Source organism: Charadrius vociferus, unplaced genomic scaffold, assembly GCF_000708025.1.
Source record: "Charadrius vociferus isolate BGI_N301 unplaced genomic scaffold, ASM70802v2 scaffold13, whole genome shotgun sequence".
In the NCBI taxonomy this organism is placed as follows: Eukaryota; Metazoa; Chordata; class Aves; order Charadriiformes; family Charadriidae; genus Charadrius; species Charadrius vociferus.
In genome coordinates, this window is record NW_009647763.1 from 4801670 (window position 1) to 4819465 (window position 17796).

At 37.1% G+C, this 17796-nt stretch overlaps 1 protein-coding gene across 1 annotated transcript in view; it reads right to left on the minus strand.

Annotated features, from left to right (window-relative positions):
- Positions 1-5094: 5094 nt before the first annotated feature.
- Positions 5095-17796, minus strand: part of ZDHHC14 (zinc finger, DHHC-type containing 14) — a 51761-nt gene continuing 39059 nt past the window's right edge. Inside the window, exons 7-8 of the mRNA XM_009882324.1 lie at positions 15488-15590; positions 5095-6359 (exon numbers count right to left, since the gene is read on the minus strand). Coding sequence (XP_009880626.1) covers positions 5958-6359; positions 15488-15590 — 505 coding nt within the window. The 3' untranslated portion in view covers positions 5095-5957. The remainder of the gene's footprint in view (positions 6360-15487; positions 15591-17796) is intronic.

Here is a 17796-nt window from a genome sequence, read left to right on the forward strand (position 1 = left end):
TGCTGCATTACCACAAGGCACGTAGCAGGGCAGACAAATTAGAAAACCTATAACCAATTTTCTGTTTATCGCAATGAAGTTGTGGTTCACCTGCAAAACCATGCAATAACCATGCATGCTTACACTGAATTACTAGTCTCGCCTGTGAGTAGCTCGCTTTTTTTTTTTTTTTTTTAAACAGAGAAATGAGTGACAAACTGTGCACCCATTGTGCACGAGCAGTCTCTCTCCTGACACTGTAGGAGACTCAGGTAACAGGTCACAGGACCCTTGCTACCAAAAACCTCGTGCTTACCGAACACATATGCAACGGGAATCATTTACTTGTACCCTTCCCACGCACACTGCTTTAACTACAGTGCCACCACCTTGACTGAACCTTCCACCATTCTTTGAAGTTCGTTTCCTAACACATATGACACCTAAATAGTCCACCTCATCTTCCACCTCACAACTGGCAGTCCCCAGCGTGGTCAGATCCCTGCAGGTTGCTATGGACAGCTGATAGAGCATAACATCAAAGTTGGGTACTTTCAAGCCTGCTAAATTCACATCCCTTTCTCAATTGTACATGGTGCTTTTGAGAGGAGCTCAAGAAAGGCTTCAGGAGTTCTCCTCACATCACAGATCACTCAGCCAAGTTGCTTTAAGGTGGTCCCTTTGTGTCCTTTGGATAACTACACCTAAATATGCACAGGTAAGTCCCAGCAGCTGCTACTAGCTTGAGGAGATTTAAATTAATTAACTGGGGTTAAATTCAGTTTTGTTTTTCCAAGTTTTCAGATGAGACAATGTAGCTGAAATTGTGAAGGGCATAAAATACACCAAAGTAACACTGGCATTAATATTTTGTTGCCAGTGGAAGTGACTTCAGTGTACACTGCAAAGTAGACCTGTCTCTGCAGGACAGATCTTCGTTTGTAAACCATTAAGTTTATCTAGCCTGCAGTCTTAATTCCTATTTGCATACTAGTCACAGAAACTCTGACTGAATTCCAGGTTTAATGTCCAATTGGCAAGACTACTGCTTAGGAAAACACTTTTAATTAAAGGTGAGCAAATTTAATGAAGGCATCACCAAGAAACACAGAACCATACTGCATCATTCATTTTCCCAGTACAATGGCACTTCTGGTATGGAAATACAGAATGCTAAAACAATTATCAGTATGGAAATGCAAAATGTTAAAGTGATTACCATTTTTAGACATGGTCAGTGTCTTAAGCTTTCCATCAACTTCAAAGGGACAAAGATTTCACCTGTTTTTCTATTTACAGATGTATTTTCAAAACAGAAGTAGGAAAAGATATTAGGGGAAACGAAGTTGAGGGCAGATCAATTCCTCACATTTTTCTCATTACCTTCCTACAGTTGCTCTCAAAAGTCTGACATTACTTCTCTTAATTTTTTTTTCCAGAATGATTTTTAAGAATTGTTTTTTTATTTTGTTTGATTAACTGACAGCTGTCCCTTTTTTCCCCCCAACGTTTTGTTTATACCCCCCCCGCCCCACTTCTCCCACAGCTTACAGGTAATTCCTGTTTTCCTCCATGTCACCAGCTAATCTTCTCTGTTCTACTTTCACTCAGTCTTCTCCCTTTCATCGTCTTAATTCTTGTCCTCTCTGACCTACCTTAGAAACAAACTCCTATTTTATTTCTTCATAACATCCAAAAGTTGTTCTCCTCCCCACCCTGCATTGTCTGTGGCAAACTTTCAAATTCTTATAGTTGAATGTTAACAGACCGTTGTCTTCCGGTGATGGAACTGAATTGCTGCATCAACTTAGTCTAGATTTGCAGAGGTTTAAATAGCTCGCCTAATCCCACCAGTCTTTTGGAAGTCCAGGCAGTGCACTCAGCCAGCCGTCAAACCGCACTGTCTTCGCAGGCAGTCACAGCCAGGAAGCCCTGACCCAGATGGATCCTGAAAACTGGGACAGTTTTAGTTTAAATGAACTAAATCTACATGCAACTGTCTAAAGCACATTCCATTCATATTTTGAGCCTAAGAATATTTGAAAGTGTGTTGAAGTAACTACCTCATTTCACTTCAGCCCTAAAACAAGATCATTTGGGCAGCAACTGATTTTTACAACAGAGTCAGGCTGGTCTGAGGACCAACACACCATGCTTATCTTCAGGGTACCACTGCTGATAAGAAGGGGAATGGAGAGAAACCAAAAAAATAAAATCAACAAACACATGATGACAGTTCCCACATATAATTTAAACCAGAAGAGAACTAAAGTAAGGATTAGATCCCTCTGACATTCCTGAGTTGTTCTTCAAGCTGTACTGAATTTGGGAACTAGAAGGCAAACAGAAGTTCAATTTTATTAGCCCTGCAGAGATGCTCCTTTGTTTAGTATTTTGAACATTAGGCAAGAATTTACTTACCGTGAACTATTATATTCACTGTATAGATTTAAACAGATACAAAATCTCTGCAATATCACAAGTTGGTCATCTCCCTTGTAACACATACTGCTCACCCACAGGTCTTTGTATTTATCAGACCTGTTTGCTTCTTCTAGGATCATTCCCTAGGATCAACTGCAAAACAGCTAATCTTCCATCTATAAGATTATTTTTAATGAATACATTAACCACTTTATGCAGAAATACATCTACCTGCATCATCAACTAAAATGAACAGATGAAAAGTTGATAAAGGATGCAGTGTTATACAAAAATACAATAATATTTTGACACTTATTACATTACTTTTTAGCTGATATGAATATAAAACTCCCTTTTAAAATAGAAATACCTTTGAGAAATCACAAGAAAAAAGAACATTTAAAGTATTTTATGTAGCACTGTATTTCATTCTGGATAGAATATTATATAAACATATGGAAGGGGAAAAAGTTATTAAAAAAACCCACAAAGCAGAATAAATATTTTTATCAGATAAACTAACAAGTTTTTACACAAAGATTTTAGATTGTTAAGAAAAAATATTTACTTTTCCGAAAATATCAACTTTCACTTCAATTAGGCATTTACAAATCAGACAAACATGGAAAGAACTATTTAATATTAGTATATGAATTGTCAAAGAAAAAAAAATAGAAAAAACCCTGTGCAGTAGTGACTAGAATTATAATTTTGAATCCCTAGTGTGCATGCTCTGTAATCATAGTTCAGAAAAACAAAGTTAAATAAAAAAAAAAATAAATCAAGTCTGTAGAGTAGGTGACGAATAGTTACTTTGTTGACTCATTCCAGATGTATATACAAGTTCCAACGAAGGAAGCGGTGATGCAGGTGAGGGGAACGGACCAAAAAACCTTTTAGAGGCATCTCTTCGATCAACCTGCTGCTAAATCAGTGCCTGCTGTCAATCAAAGACTGCAATTACCACACTATATGGGTTAATAGACTTAGTTCTGAAATCTTCCAGCAGATGTCCTCACAGGGCAGTCGTGTCAGGGAGGTTAGAGATGTCACCACTTAAAAAAGACTGAGATGGGAAGGAAAAAAGACTTAAAATGTGGGTGATATAAAACTATATATAGACAAATTCAAAGTATTTAATTTAGTCTCAAATGCCAGACTTAAAAACATAGGCAGCATGTTAAAAAAAATAAGGCTGCCATCTTAAAAACAGAAAAAAAAGTTACCTGAACAAGTATATAAGTAGCACATTTGTTTGAAGTAGCACACCTGTTTCCAATTTGTTAGGTAATCCTCATCATTACTGCTACAAGTGGAAAGTTTTCATACCGCATTAAAAATATTTGACTCGTCCTTCCAGGTACTGAGTAATGTATTCATACTTAACTACCCACAGACACTTAGGAGATCATGAGTCAGTCAAGTACCGGTGTACAAACTCAAAGTTGGGATTCTTTACCCAGATCTATGAGACTGGTATCTCCAGCCCTCAAGCCTGCTTTAATGCAGTTGTTCATGGCTTCATACACAAAAAGCCACATCAGGGAAAGATGAGAAGATGAGCATCACTGACTCTTCTTCAACAGCAGACACAGAAATAAGTGCCGATACTTGGGGCTTACTGGGAGACCAGCCAACTGGGACATGGCAGTCACTACAGTTTGGCTGGTGGAGAGAACTCGGCTGTCCCAGCTTCAGGAAAATGCTGGGAGGGTGGCTCCAACAGCTGGGACAGACTTGTCTGCCAGAGGGTCTTTGCTGGACCTGTTAAGGCACTTATAGACAGAAAGTGTTGCTATGTTCTACACACCGGATTAGGTCAAAGCTGGCATCATCAATCATAGAAACGGATTGCTTATGAAATCTTAGAGGAATAGGGGTTTTGACAGTATCTTGTCTGGAGCTTCAATAGCCCGGGGGACTGATTTTCTGCAGGCTGATTGTCCTCAATTTTAACAACGGAAGTAAAAACAAAAAGATTTTTAGCTTGGAAAGACCACGGTGAACAATACAGAACTGTTACATTTCTTAACTGGTGAATGCTTTCATGCCATAGAAGCACCAGATAAAGCACATTTTGCACGTAGTTTGTCGTGAGAAAAGAACAACCCAGGTCCCACATCCTGAAAAGCATGGTAAATACAGTATTAAAGCTATTAAACCTTCTCATCTTAACTAAGGTTTTCTTCAGCTATCAGGACAAATAATTATAAAAATCTCTTTAATCTTTTCATTGTGCTTTACTTAAGAAAAAAAAAAACCAACAAAAAAACACCAAAAGCCCAGAGGAGCTCTATGAAATCAAGATTTCCATTTAAAATATTAAAGGACAAATACAATGAAGGATGACAGCCGGGGGCAGCTGCAGTCTGTTGTTAACCATTTACGATTACTTCACAAAGCTGTCTGTGTCTTGAATCTTAAGCCCCTCACCCTTTAGCCATATGATAAGGAACGTAGAATTACAATCCAAGCAGATGCTAACTCTACGGTTTCCAAATAAAGACTTCTTATGGGAAAAAATACACATCTCAAACAAAACCATAAACGATGGTGAAGCAATCCTAATTGTAACCAGCTCTTCCTCCATAGCTCTGGTTTCATTATGTAAACATATTCCAGTCAAATCTTTACAAACTATGTCAACAAGTCATGATTTCCCCCTCTTTCCCCAGGAAAGCTGTGCAAGGATAACTGTACACATGTCCAAGAAATAGATGATGTCATTTTATTGGAGGTCCACAGGTAATTGTATCACATTAGGGAGTGGAAGAATCTTGTGGTATGGCACAACACAATACCTCACTCTAAACACTTAAACAGAAGGTTAAATGATATGCAACATGATCAAATCAGTATTTCTCCATCTTCTAGGCACCACTGATTAATTTTAAATAAATGTTAATAAATTGAAAAAATAATAGTCCATTAATTTGTTTGTTGCACTGTCTTTAAATGAAACAGCACTTTGAAAGTCACAAATAAAAAAGCAGCACTTTCTCTTAATACCAACACCACTGTAACACATACTGTAGCGTGGCATGCAAATCCATATCTGCAGTCTTTTTTTTTTTTGTATTAACAAATGGAATGGTAATTTTCTATCTCAAATATTAGTAGCATAACATGTAAGTGCAGATCATTCTGGCCACAAGTGTGGTAAGCCTTAACAAGTGTGTATTACAAGAGCATAGAACACAGAGCATGACACTTACATCCAAGAATCTCTCTCTTTTGTACTGTACATGGCGTTTGTTACAGGCTGACTTCCAACTTGCTGTACCCAAGCTTCAGGAAACAAGATCATTAACTATTTCTGGTTTTGCTTGAAAATAAAATGCAGTCACCATCAAAGCACAACCATTAACAACCTGGTCAAAAAAATGCCATAGCTCCATTGAAAAAATAACTTGTCTTTTTAGTAGACTCCATTACTCGATAAAGTTTCCATTATAGGCATGTTACGAAGTCTTACAGTGGTACTGCAGCGTCATTCCTGTTAAGTAGAGATTTGTATCAACACCAAGAAACGGTGCAGCATTCAAAAAAGCTGTTCAAACTGAGCTAAGCTTCACGAGACCACGTACTGAGTCTTCATGCAATGAATCCTGGCTGGCTAGGCTCAGGACGTGCATTGTATGGCTGTGTGTAATAGGACTTCCACTTGGCAGCATCCCAGGGGGTGACGGAGCTTCTTCAGGAGTGAGAAACTGGTGACCTTCGTGTTCCTCTTTTAATGGTATCATGTCTGTCAAACCTGTATCTGATGTGAGATTTGGCATAGAAGATGGTGGTGTTGGTTGCCCTAGAGTTAGAGTTGCACAAGGCCCACTGATAGTAGTCTTTCCTGGTAAAGGTAGCTCTTCACTAGTTATGCTTGGCTCACTCTGTAGTAGGGGGGTGGCAGCAGCCTGCAAAACGAATTTAGTGCTCTGAATGCACTGATCTTGGTCACACTGTAGAATGGAAGGGTGTCAAAATCATATAAGGCAAACAAAACAGAGAAAAAAGGGAGAATGTGGACAAAAAGGTATGGAAAAGAATGGGGTGTGAAGAGAAAAAAAGAAAGCCATTAGTATCATTCCATGGTTAGCCACCCAAAAATCCCATTGCATGCTGCCCGGGAAAAAAAAAAAACAAAAAAGAAAAAAAAGCATGCATAACTGAGCCAGTGCTTTGGTTTACTATCAAAGTAAATGATGATAAACATTTACAGTGTTCACTTAAAGGTTTTGGTAACCTTTAAAATAGTATTTTGAGAGTACTGTAATTCAAATGCTTTGCTTATTCTTGTTCAAAACCATTTGGAAAGTCTAGCTGCAAAATCCACATGTAACTAACTGCATCGGGCATCTCAAAACCTTCCCAATTCCAGGTGAGATGAATCACTTCCACACTACTTATTTTACCCTAGAGTAGCTAGCAGTTCAGAGAGGGGCACAAAAGCATAATCCAAGCATCTCTCCAAGTTCAAAAACACTAGGCAACTGTCTTTTTTTAATTGGTCTTCACATGTATGAATCAAGGTGTGACAGAAGCTATCCAGAACAAGAATTCCTTTGTTGCAGGTGGTTTTACAAAGATACAGCTGGCAATATAGCCTCTATGAGCAAAAATTTCCCCCTCTCCCAATTTAATACATTATATATACACTCCAGAGAACATACTACACTATACTCTGTACTCTAGAGGATGTCTAGAAATTAGGCAGCACTGCAGATGCAGTAATTTGATATCAACTTTCATGATTTTTAGGCTGTGTCTCGATTAATTTAATCTTGTCAATGTGAAGAATCAAGGTACAAAACACAAGTTTTCTGGCAAGCACTTTCACAATAACAAGCCAAGTTCAGCATTATATAAATCCAATTAAGCTCAGCGAGTATTACCAGGAATGCTTTTGGCTCTACATCGTTCCTAAAAACCATTTATACAAAAGTATCATTCATTCCTTGAGATGACAAGACAGGTAGGTGTCTCAATAATGTCCAGCTAGCTAAGTGGGTAGTACACCTACTGCCAAATTAAGTTTCTTTAACACAAACTGGCATGACTTTTGAGAGCTTCCAAGGACAATATATATTTCATTCATAGCCTGATCAGTTATAACATCTGCAGTTTTTCAAAATCCTGTTAGATTCATTTGCCATACTACTGTTCCGCTGTGCAAGAGAAATACTATAGTAAATGAATACAACTATAAATCCAATGCAGCAAAGAAAATTTGGAAGGAAGCAAGCAGAATAATAATAAAAAAAAAAAAAAATATCCAGAGGTAAGACATGTCTATTCACTTTTGTTATTTCAAGGATTTTGTTAAAGCAGTATGTTCTGCTTTATGACTGACTTCTTCGCTCTATAGCAAATTACCAAAAGACATCACAAATCCAACATCTCTTCAAGATATTCCTGATCATAACCACTTCTGGTAACATTACAGCAATTCCCTAAAATGCCCCTTGAAGTTTAATAAGCCACTGTGATACATTCTATGCAAACTCATGGAAATACTTTTTCTTCCTTCACTGTATGATGAAAAACATCATTATGAATGATTCCTCTGATATTTTCAGGTCCTCCAATTCCCACACTGAATAGCTTAATGATGGATGCACACACATTACACTCCGAAAATGGGCAAGCAGACTACTTGGTCACAGTAGATCGGTGGTATTTTAAACACATCTAAGTGGACTAGGACTCCCAGACCAACTACTTTTTGACAGGCTGATCCTTACTCAGTTACATATCTTCCAACACTTACGCTTTCAGAGAGAGAACCTCTTGTTACATATATCGAGTTCAGTTGCAAGCAATTTTATCCCCCACAAAATGATGAACAACCTCAGCCAAACAACTGATGTGGTCCCATATCATTTCAGAGGGATTACTCACAGGCTTAAAGCCAAAACCTTGCATAAGTACCTTACTAAGAAGAAAACTGTCAGCATCTTTTAAGTCAAGCTTTCAATTAGTAATTCAGTGTGAATAACTCATTCTTGATTAATATAGTGTTATTCACGCCTGCTTATTTCAATTAAACTATAGCCCTTCAACCAGCCTTACTATATAGACTTTAAAAATCTGTTAACTGAATTTTCAAACTTCAAAAGACGAACAAAATCCACCCCCTCTGAAAAGCAGTAGCCAAAGAGCATGTTAAATAACAAAGAAATGCCTATAACCACTGGGGTACATTGAAAACAAATAATGTTAGCAGCTGACTTATTGCTTTAGTGAAGCTTCAGCACTGATCTTCAAAAGGAAATCATTAATGTGTTCCAGGCACTACAAGTACACAGTTTTAAATTAGCTGAAGGTAATTTACTTGAACTCATTGTACAGTCTGAACTCATTTTCTTCTTACTGAACTCTAGTGCATTTCAACCGAATCAATATTGAAAAGATAAAGTAGCCTCATAAAGCTCCATTAAACAGACCGTTATAAAACTTTTTCAGGTGCAGTATATCTCTTTTTCATTTTCCATGCACTTGTCACTTCCCTAAAAACTCTCCTCTTATTCAGATGCATTTCAGGTTTTCTTTTTTTTTTTTTTTTTTTCTATTAAACTGTGATCAACATGAAATATTTTAAGGAAATTCAGGCTGTAAACAGCTTTCAACAGTGACTAGAGCGGGGTTTATACTAGAAAAGGTAGATGTGTTCAATGAAGCTCTCAAAAACATCTGATAAAAACGACACATACTATACGGGTAGACTATTCTTGACTCTAAACAGCCAACGCAAAACTAAACAAGGAAATCAGATCTTTTTATAGGGCTCGCATGGGGGTTTTTCCTTGACGACATATTTCACTGTTAACTAAATGAAATTTGGGGCCAAAAGTCTTAACAGCTATTAATCATATGAATTATTCAACGCCAGCAATTCAAATGAAACAAAAAAACTCTATGATTGTAAAAAAAGGAAGCCAAGCACTGGAATTGAAATAGCTAAAAATCTGCTGCAGAAATTATTCCACCAGTACCTTCTCACTTCAGAACTACTGCTTTTATTTTCCACTTACAATTTCCACTGTTTCAGAGGAACAGCAGATTCTGAAGGTAAGACAAGTTTAATAAGTTCTACAAGTACAGAAGTTTAATTATATATGTGCACAGAAATTTTTAGCCATCTCTATTTTCACATCGAAAGGCACGAATTAAAGCAAATTAGACAAAACCTAAAATTCTGTGTTTATTTCACAAATAATAAATACAAACAACTAAGGAAACAATATTTTCCTTTTTTTTTCCTGAAGAAAATCTGATTTTTTTCTAAGCTACACAAAATATACATGTTAACATAGATGATGTACATGGCAATATATTGTTCACACTTCTAATGCCAAAGCCAGAAATTATTTACCTTGAATTTTAAATTAACTTTGTTAAAATTTTTCTAAACACTAGTAACACAAAAGAATCGCAACAGTTCTCAGAAGACAGAGAAAAGAAGGTTGAATTATCTCAGCATCTCTGAATACAGTACAAACAACAACAATTTTGGAGGAGACTGACAGCACTGATTGACAGTGCTGTGAAGTAACAAGGAAGGATGCTGAAATGCCATACTAGATGGATACAATAGATGGGTAAAGACTGGAGGGATGGAGCTGCATAACTACTCCCAACAGCTGTAGGATTTCACACTCAAAATCATGGTATTGCAGATACTGTGCAACAATTCAGCCACAAAAGCCACCAACTCAGTGGCTCCACCAGCAAGTAGTACAGTGCACCAGGAGCAGATCTATGAAGAGAAACACTTGTGAAGTCAAAGGGCTGCAGAATCCCTGTTCCGGGGATTTTACTTCAGACTAGCTACTCTTTGTTCCTATGGGCTGAATATCTCTGAATGGTTAAAGCATGGTGGGTACATTCTGGGAGCACACCTTCTGAAAGAAATCTAGTTCATGTGCTCTGATACTGCTCTGCAATGTGAACAAAAATGCAGTAAATACGCACAATCAAAAGGATTGCTTCCAAAACATACCTCAACCCAAAGCAAAATGCTGAAGTTGATTTACTGCATGTCCCCTTAACCCATTTTAACTGTGAAGTAAAATGCATTCATGAAAAACCTCTATCAACCTTGTCCGTAGTAATGCTGACTTGATAAGACCCCTAAGTTCTGTTTTGGGAAATGATAAATTATATTTGAAGTACGACAGAAAATATACAAGGGAACACTGGTAAAACTCCCAGCAAAGTGGGGCTCCTATGCTTGCTGATCCTTTTACTGTCATGATAGAAATACTCCTAATAATGAGAACACGAAAAGCAAAGGAAAAAGTACGCTAGGAAGGCGAGAGTTAACGTTCCCTGGATCAGCTGGATTCCTGTTTCCAGATCAGTGCAGAAATACCAATGTGAACATTTGGGAGAAGACTTTCCTACACATCTCACTGGTAACAAATATTGCACATGCACTATTATGGTTTCTACAATTTCCAGTAGTACGTATAAGTATGTATTCTCTAACTAAAGAATTTGCATCCAGAAAGGGAGAACTGGAAATTAGGGAATTTGGCACACAAGGAACTACCTAAGCACTGAAGAAGAGATGCCTAGGAATGCAGGAGTACCAGCAGATTTCTTAAAAACAAAGAAATAAACCTGTCCTGACACAGAGGCAGATAGAAGAAAAAATCTATCACATTATAAGGCATTAAAAAATTCCTAGAGACATCATAGTAAAAATAAACCAAACTAATTCCTCTAAAAAAAGCACATGGAGTGAGATAGATTCTGTGTTTCTTCATAACGGATTACTAAAGAATAAAATACCCTGTAACAAAACGCACGAATCAACTCAGGCTTTTAAGGGAAAGCTAAGTACTACAGAACTGCAGATCCAGGTAATGGTAGCTGATGGGTTTATGGTGAAATAAGAAGTTTTTTTCAGAATACAAAGAAAATAAACCTTCAAATGAAAGAGAAAGAAAGAATAAAACACAGAGAAAACTATGATTTCATAATGGGTCAGATACTGTGTTTCATGAAAAAAAATTCTTAAGAATGAGAAAAGGGATACTTGGGCAATCAAACTAATGAAGAGCTTGTAAAAATAATCAGCAATAAAATGCAATAGGGAAATACTTTGGAAATATCAGATCTACAGATCATGAGCTCCAAGCGACCGTGCTTTCACGTGGATAAGGATATTAAGAAGCTGGCTAATGAGTAATTTCAAATGATATTGAAAAAGAGATTAAAAACACTGGGAATGGACCAGGAAAAAAATAACTATACATACTTCCAGCCTTCAAAAAAACAAATACAACTTCAGCTCTTAGCAAAGCAAGGGAGCTACTATGGAGAAAACAGGAGAAAAAGCTCTTTTATAAAGATCTAAAAAAAATAAAATCATGGTATGGGTCTATGAAGCACTGATTATAGGAACAACCCTGACTGTCTGAGATTGTGACAAACTGAGTCACTAGCACAAGTAGGGTAGCTCCTATATGAAATATTCTAAGTCTCAAAGGCAAAACTACCACGAAAGCTGTTAAATACAAAAATAGCGCCCCAGAAATGGTATCCTGAAAAAGAGATAATGTATTGCACTGAAAATTAGTGTCTGGCAAGTTTAAACTTAACCTGATATTTATTTTGAGCTTAAACACAAAAATGATGCTATGCTAAAAGATATATTAAAATAAATTAAACCAGAATACAATACTAAGCAACCCAGAGAGATTTAAAGAGTGATGAAAGGCCAGTTGGGTGAGGCACAAGAATTTTACTTAGAAAGACACAAGTCACTGAGCAAAATATTTGAGGGAAATGAAGAGAACGAAAGGAAAAAGGGAACAGAAGGAATAAGAGAAGACAAGTGTGAGAGATGCTCATTAAAGTCCTCCCTTAATATCAATGGGCAGCAGAGACATCTTAGCATGCTATATGGGTTAAGTAGTATAATATCTAGACGTTAAGATTCAATGTAGAATTAAGATGATGTGATGCATTCTGGAATAAAATCCAAGGACATACTATAAAAGTGTAGTGGAACACACTTCAGATTTCTAATAAGTTATTTCCTGTACTCAAAAGCGTTAAACTTGCTAAAATAGTGGAATTATCTCTGATGACATCTACACGGCTAAACCTCTGCCATTTAAAAAGTATGTATGGACTAAGACTATGATCTCCACATGCTCTTAAGTCAAGGAATTTCACTTTGCCTGTTCTTATCTGAAAGCATAAGAATATAAGCTGCAGTACCAGATACATCCCCTTCAATCTTGACAGATCTTTGTGGTCCACCTGCCTCTGCTCCAAGAAAGCATTTTTCATTTTATGCCTCTGCCTTTTCCCCCAAGAGGCGTGCAACCTTCCAGAAAGGAACTGACTCATAATTCAACTTCTGCCTACCCTTCGTCAGTGAAGACACGAGGTAAAAAGGAAACCTTTTCTTCCACAAAGACTTTCCCTCTACTGTTTGGCTTCCACTGGAGTCTTGGGCTTGATCTAGTCTATTATTTAAACTATCAGTCGCCAAAGGAAATTTTGATGTTTGCATCTGAACTTCTAGCAAGTGGGGTTCCAGAAAATCTCGCAGAGATTCCTCCTCTAAAAATAAATAAATAAATAAATAAAACAACCAGAAATCAAACCACCAGGTGCTGCAAGCTTGTTTTACTTCTGCCATAAAGTGTACTCCAGTGCCTTTCACTCAAGAAGCTTCCGCAGTCCTTTACAAGTAAAAACAAGCGAATGGCTGGTGCTTCCAGTGCTTCTGTTCCTAAACTACTTCTTCAGAATCTAAGACTGTGTCCTGGGAAGAAAGCTGAGAGAAACAGATGCTGTAAAGCCTGGAAAAGTGCTAGGGGTCACTTCATGGGAAAAAGGTTTAAATAGAATGAGGAAGTTTTACTCGATTATTTCTGTCTAAATTTAAATCGGAACAGGAAACCTGGTAACTGAACAGAATGGCTGAAAACAACTAAGCTAGCAGTAAAGTGAAATAATTTTGGTAGAAAAAAAGTAAGTCTGTCACGTGGATGAGATTGAGACCTTAACTGTGAAGTAGGGAAATCGGTTTGGTGCTTTATGAGATTGGAGAGATGGGAACCTGAAAGCAGACACAGAGTCTACTGAGAAGAACAAAAACATTGACCTTAGAAAACAGAAAATGGGAAATGTGAAACAAGAACAAATCAGAGGCAAAGTCATGTCCCACTGCGTTTTGCCAGCAGGAAATGTATTATAATTTCTTGTGCCTCAAACAACTCAGGAAAGAATGCAAGATTTTAAATAGGGAAGAGAAAATAGTGCTAGAGAGACTGGGAAACTAAGCAAGTCTTTAACAGTTTGCAACAAAACTTAAGGGAGAAATTTTAATGCTGATAGCCAGCTGCCACTAGAAGCCAATCGGTCTTGGATACAGACCAAGAATAATACCCTGAGAAAAATGGCATCACAGTCTTAAAGATATTCCTCCATACCAAATGCGACATATTACATTTTTCAAGCTTTTTCTGAGAGACCATTTTCAGGAATGAAAACTGCACATTTCCAAGTGACTCTGATAACTGTTAAAGAACTCAAGCCTTTCCCAGCTCGAGTAGTGTGATGTTCTAAGATATAATAAGTTCAAATCCTTGAAGAATTTGCGTAATTACAGATATTACACTCTAAAATCATAACAGCTACCTGTTTGACTTAAAGTAATACCATAACAGATTTCTCCATTTCTAGAGACAAATGTAGTTAATTTTCTATCAAACTGGCACAAGATTTTTCTCATTAATATCTAGTAATAATGATAGTGTTTTCTTGCAACGCAGGTGTAATTCTTACAGTGTTAAGATAATTTAATGCCAGGGACTTATTGTAGGTTAATGACCCTCTCAAATAAGAAGCCTTGACAGAGTCAGAAAGTTTGGGTAATCCCTGAAACACCTCAGGCTATTTCTAAGGTCTGCTTTCTTCTTTTTTTTTTTTCTTTTTTTCTTTTTAAGCCCTTTTTGTCTTTTCAGATTTACTTTTTTTTTTTTGAGCAAAATTTGCATGGAGCATTACCTTGTTTTGCACAACTGCACCTCACAGAAGACTCAGTTAATACTGAGTTTCTAATACATTTTCTTATTAAGGAAACTTAACAAATCTTCTATTTAATCCTCAAAATAGTAAGTAAAACCATCTTAGGAACTACAGCAAAATTTTTATACCAGTTTATCAGTGACACTAAAACTAATCTGTCTCGGAATAGTGGGTCTTTTCTTCTTTTGTTCAAAAGAAAGGCTGAATTATGTCAGAAGGCCTTGTGGTCGCCTCTTTTTTGGCAGAGGGAGGGCGTCCATAACTCATGGCTTCTTTGACAAAGTCTTAAAACCCACATAATATGAAGATATGTGGACAATTCAGAAATAGGCACATATGTAAGATGCTTGCCTTTGGAAAAAGGTCTCTTTCCAGTTATTCTTTTCTTCTTGGCACTGGAAATCTTATCTTCCATTATGATAGCCAATGCTACCAGCAAAAAACAAAGTAAAAACTATTGGCACAGTTTCAAAGACGTTTAAAAGCTTTTGTTGTAACAATCCAGTTGCCATTTTTTGATCATTGGAAGTTCAGTGTCCTCCTGCTCTTCCTTCAACACACTTCTCCCCTAGAAACTCCTCTTTGTTCATCTTTGCTTTTTAAAAACACATTAGTCTATGCAAAACCGCAGTGTACAAGCAAAGAAGGAAATAGAGTATGAAGAAAGTGCCATACAAAATAACAATTAGGTGGAAAATGATGAACCAGAGCAAGTCCATGATACTTGAATATTCCAGTTCAAAACACAGCAGATGTCAACAGTACAAGTCAAAATGCCAGTATATTCAATAAATCAACAGTGTAGAAAAGCCTCTCTTTTTTTTAGAATCCATGAGCAATAGCTATGACACTGTGTGAAACATATATTAAAAAGAGCCTTGGGTTTGTTTTTTTTTCTTTACTGTTAATAAACAAGTCATTCCACCCAGAGTATCAGCTGTATCCAGTTAGTTATTACTTGATTAGTTCACATGAAAGTGGAGAAGGAAAACATTCACAGGAATCTTGATGAACAACACTATGGGATGATTCCTACCATGTTGCTCTGAGATTGTGTGGCCCCGTACATAGTAATGCCATTTGATGGTCCTGCTAACTGTGGTGTATCTGGTTGTATAAATCCTCTTCTGTCAATTAAGCTAGGGAATAATAAGAATAAAGAAAAAGAGTTAGAGATATTTCTGATCAATGACTAGTTTCTCTCAATAAAAAAGAAAGAGAAAAAAATCTCTATCATACAACAGACCTTAATACCTCACCAATTACTTCAAATGTCCCCTTTTATTCAACTGAAGTACAAGACTTCATTTTTACTCATCAGCAAGGTAATTGTTTCCTTGTAATACTACCTGCCATATAGTCATATGTACTGCTATTTTGCTCGATTTTTATCGCAGACAACAGATTTCGAAGCTGACCAGCAGATACAACAAAACCAATAATTTTAAACTACAAGTGTGAAAACAAATTGCAGAACTCACTAGTGCACTTTGAATCAGAATCTGTTTTGAAGGTTCTTTTGTTATCAATAGGAAAGGAGGAAGGAAAGGAGGAAGGAAAGGAGGAAGGAAAGGAGGAAGGAAAGGAGGAAGGAAAGGAGGAAGGAAAGGAGGAAGGAAAGGAGGAAGGAAAGGAGGAAGGAAAGGAGGAAGGAAAGGAGGAAGGAAAGGAGGAAGGAAAGGAGGAAGGAAAGGAGGAAGGAAAGGAGGAAGGAAAGGAGGAAGGAAAGGAGGAAGGAAAGGAGGAAGGAAAGGAGGAAGGAAAGGAGGAAGGAAAGGAGGAAGGAAAGGAGGAAGGAAAGGAGGAAGGAAAGGAGGAAGGAAAGGAGGAAGGAAAGGAGGAAGGAAAGGAGGAAGGAAAGGAGGAAGGAAAGGAGGCCCCCCCCCCAATCTTTTCTACCATTTATGCCTCATTTCAAAGTTGGGGTTTTTTTTAAATTATATGTAGCTTTCAATGATAGTTCCACATATTTTTAAGCACAGGCCAAATGTTTTTTCCTGTGTACCTGAACAATGTTACTTCCCATCTGGAAAACTATAAATTTTACCACAGGATATAAAATTTTAACTGCAGAGTTTATAGCTCCTGTTACTAAGACAAAATGACAGGAATAACACTTGAGAGCTGAAGACAGCACAGAACTGGATTTCTGGGACCTCTAAATTCACTAAGGGTCAATATGGTTTCAATTTTAAAAGATAAGAACAGGATGCTTGGAAAAATGAAGGCATTTCCCCTCTCAAAAGTGAATGAGGTTTCCACCACTCAGAGACCAGTTTAAACGCTCCTGAAGGTCTGCAGAACAGGTTTTTATGTACCTTCAAAACACTTAGAAATCCACCTGATATTAGAAACTGCCATGTGGAAAGTACTCCTTCAAAACCCAGATGTTTTAAAATAGGTGCACAATTTATTATATCCGAACCCTAGTTAGACCTATGCTGACAGCCATGGATCAAATTAGGATTTGAAAGTTACTGTTGAGGACATGTAAAATGCATTCTGAATTTGGTAGCATAGATTTAAAAGTTACAAACATGATCTTTAACAGAAGTGAGAAAAATTTGGATTATTCGCAGATCCTCTCTTAATCTGCATTCCATTCTCAGAAGCACTTGAACATTTTGAATTTTAAGCTGTCATTGCTGCTAAATGACTTTATCAGAATTTAAGGAAAAATAAAATATCTGGTGACTTGGGACACAGCTGAGATTAAAAGTCAAAAAAAGCGAGGTTATAATTTACATTTTACAGTCAGTAAATTTTTACCATTGGTCACAAAATATCTCCCTGCAGAAACTCTACATATACCTTGTCATCTAAATAATTTATGTTGCTATATGGAATTTAGGAAAAAATGTACAAACTCTTACAACACAGGAGCCAATGCTAGTCAGGTATATTGTGTGCCACTACTTGTATCAGCCCAAGCTGCTATTTCAAATACTGAGAAACATTATGTATTTCTAATAAAGATTTCCATTTGGAGTCAAACAAAAGAATTTGAAGCATGGCATTGAGTTTTTATATCACATACTTTCATGGAAAGCAAAACGGCAGAATTAAAGGGTTGGCTTCAGGTACCATCCATAGAGGCAGGAAGCAGAAACAGGGTTACTCTTTCTCACCACAGGGATTACAGTGTTAACCCAGTATGTGCAAATCTTAACTCGGTTGTCTCCTCCTTAGGAAAAGATGTCAGTCTCTCCTGTTGACCTTTGACTGCTCGTAGAAGAACCACCTCTGATATTCACAACAGCGAAGACAGAAATCCCATTTCCAATGAAACACCTTAGCCACTGGACTATAAAGTTATTTACTTACTTTCTTCTCGACAGTTCAGAT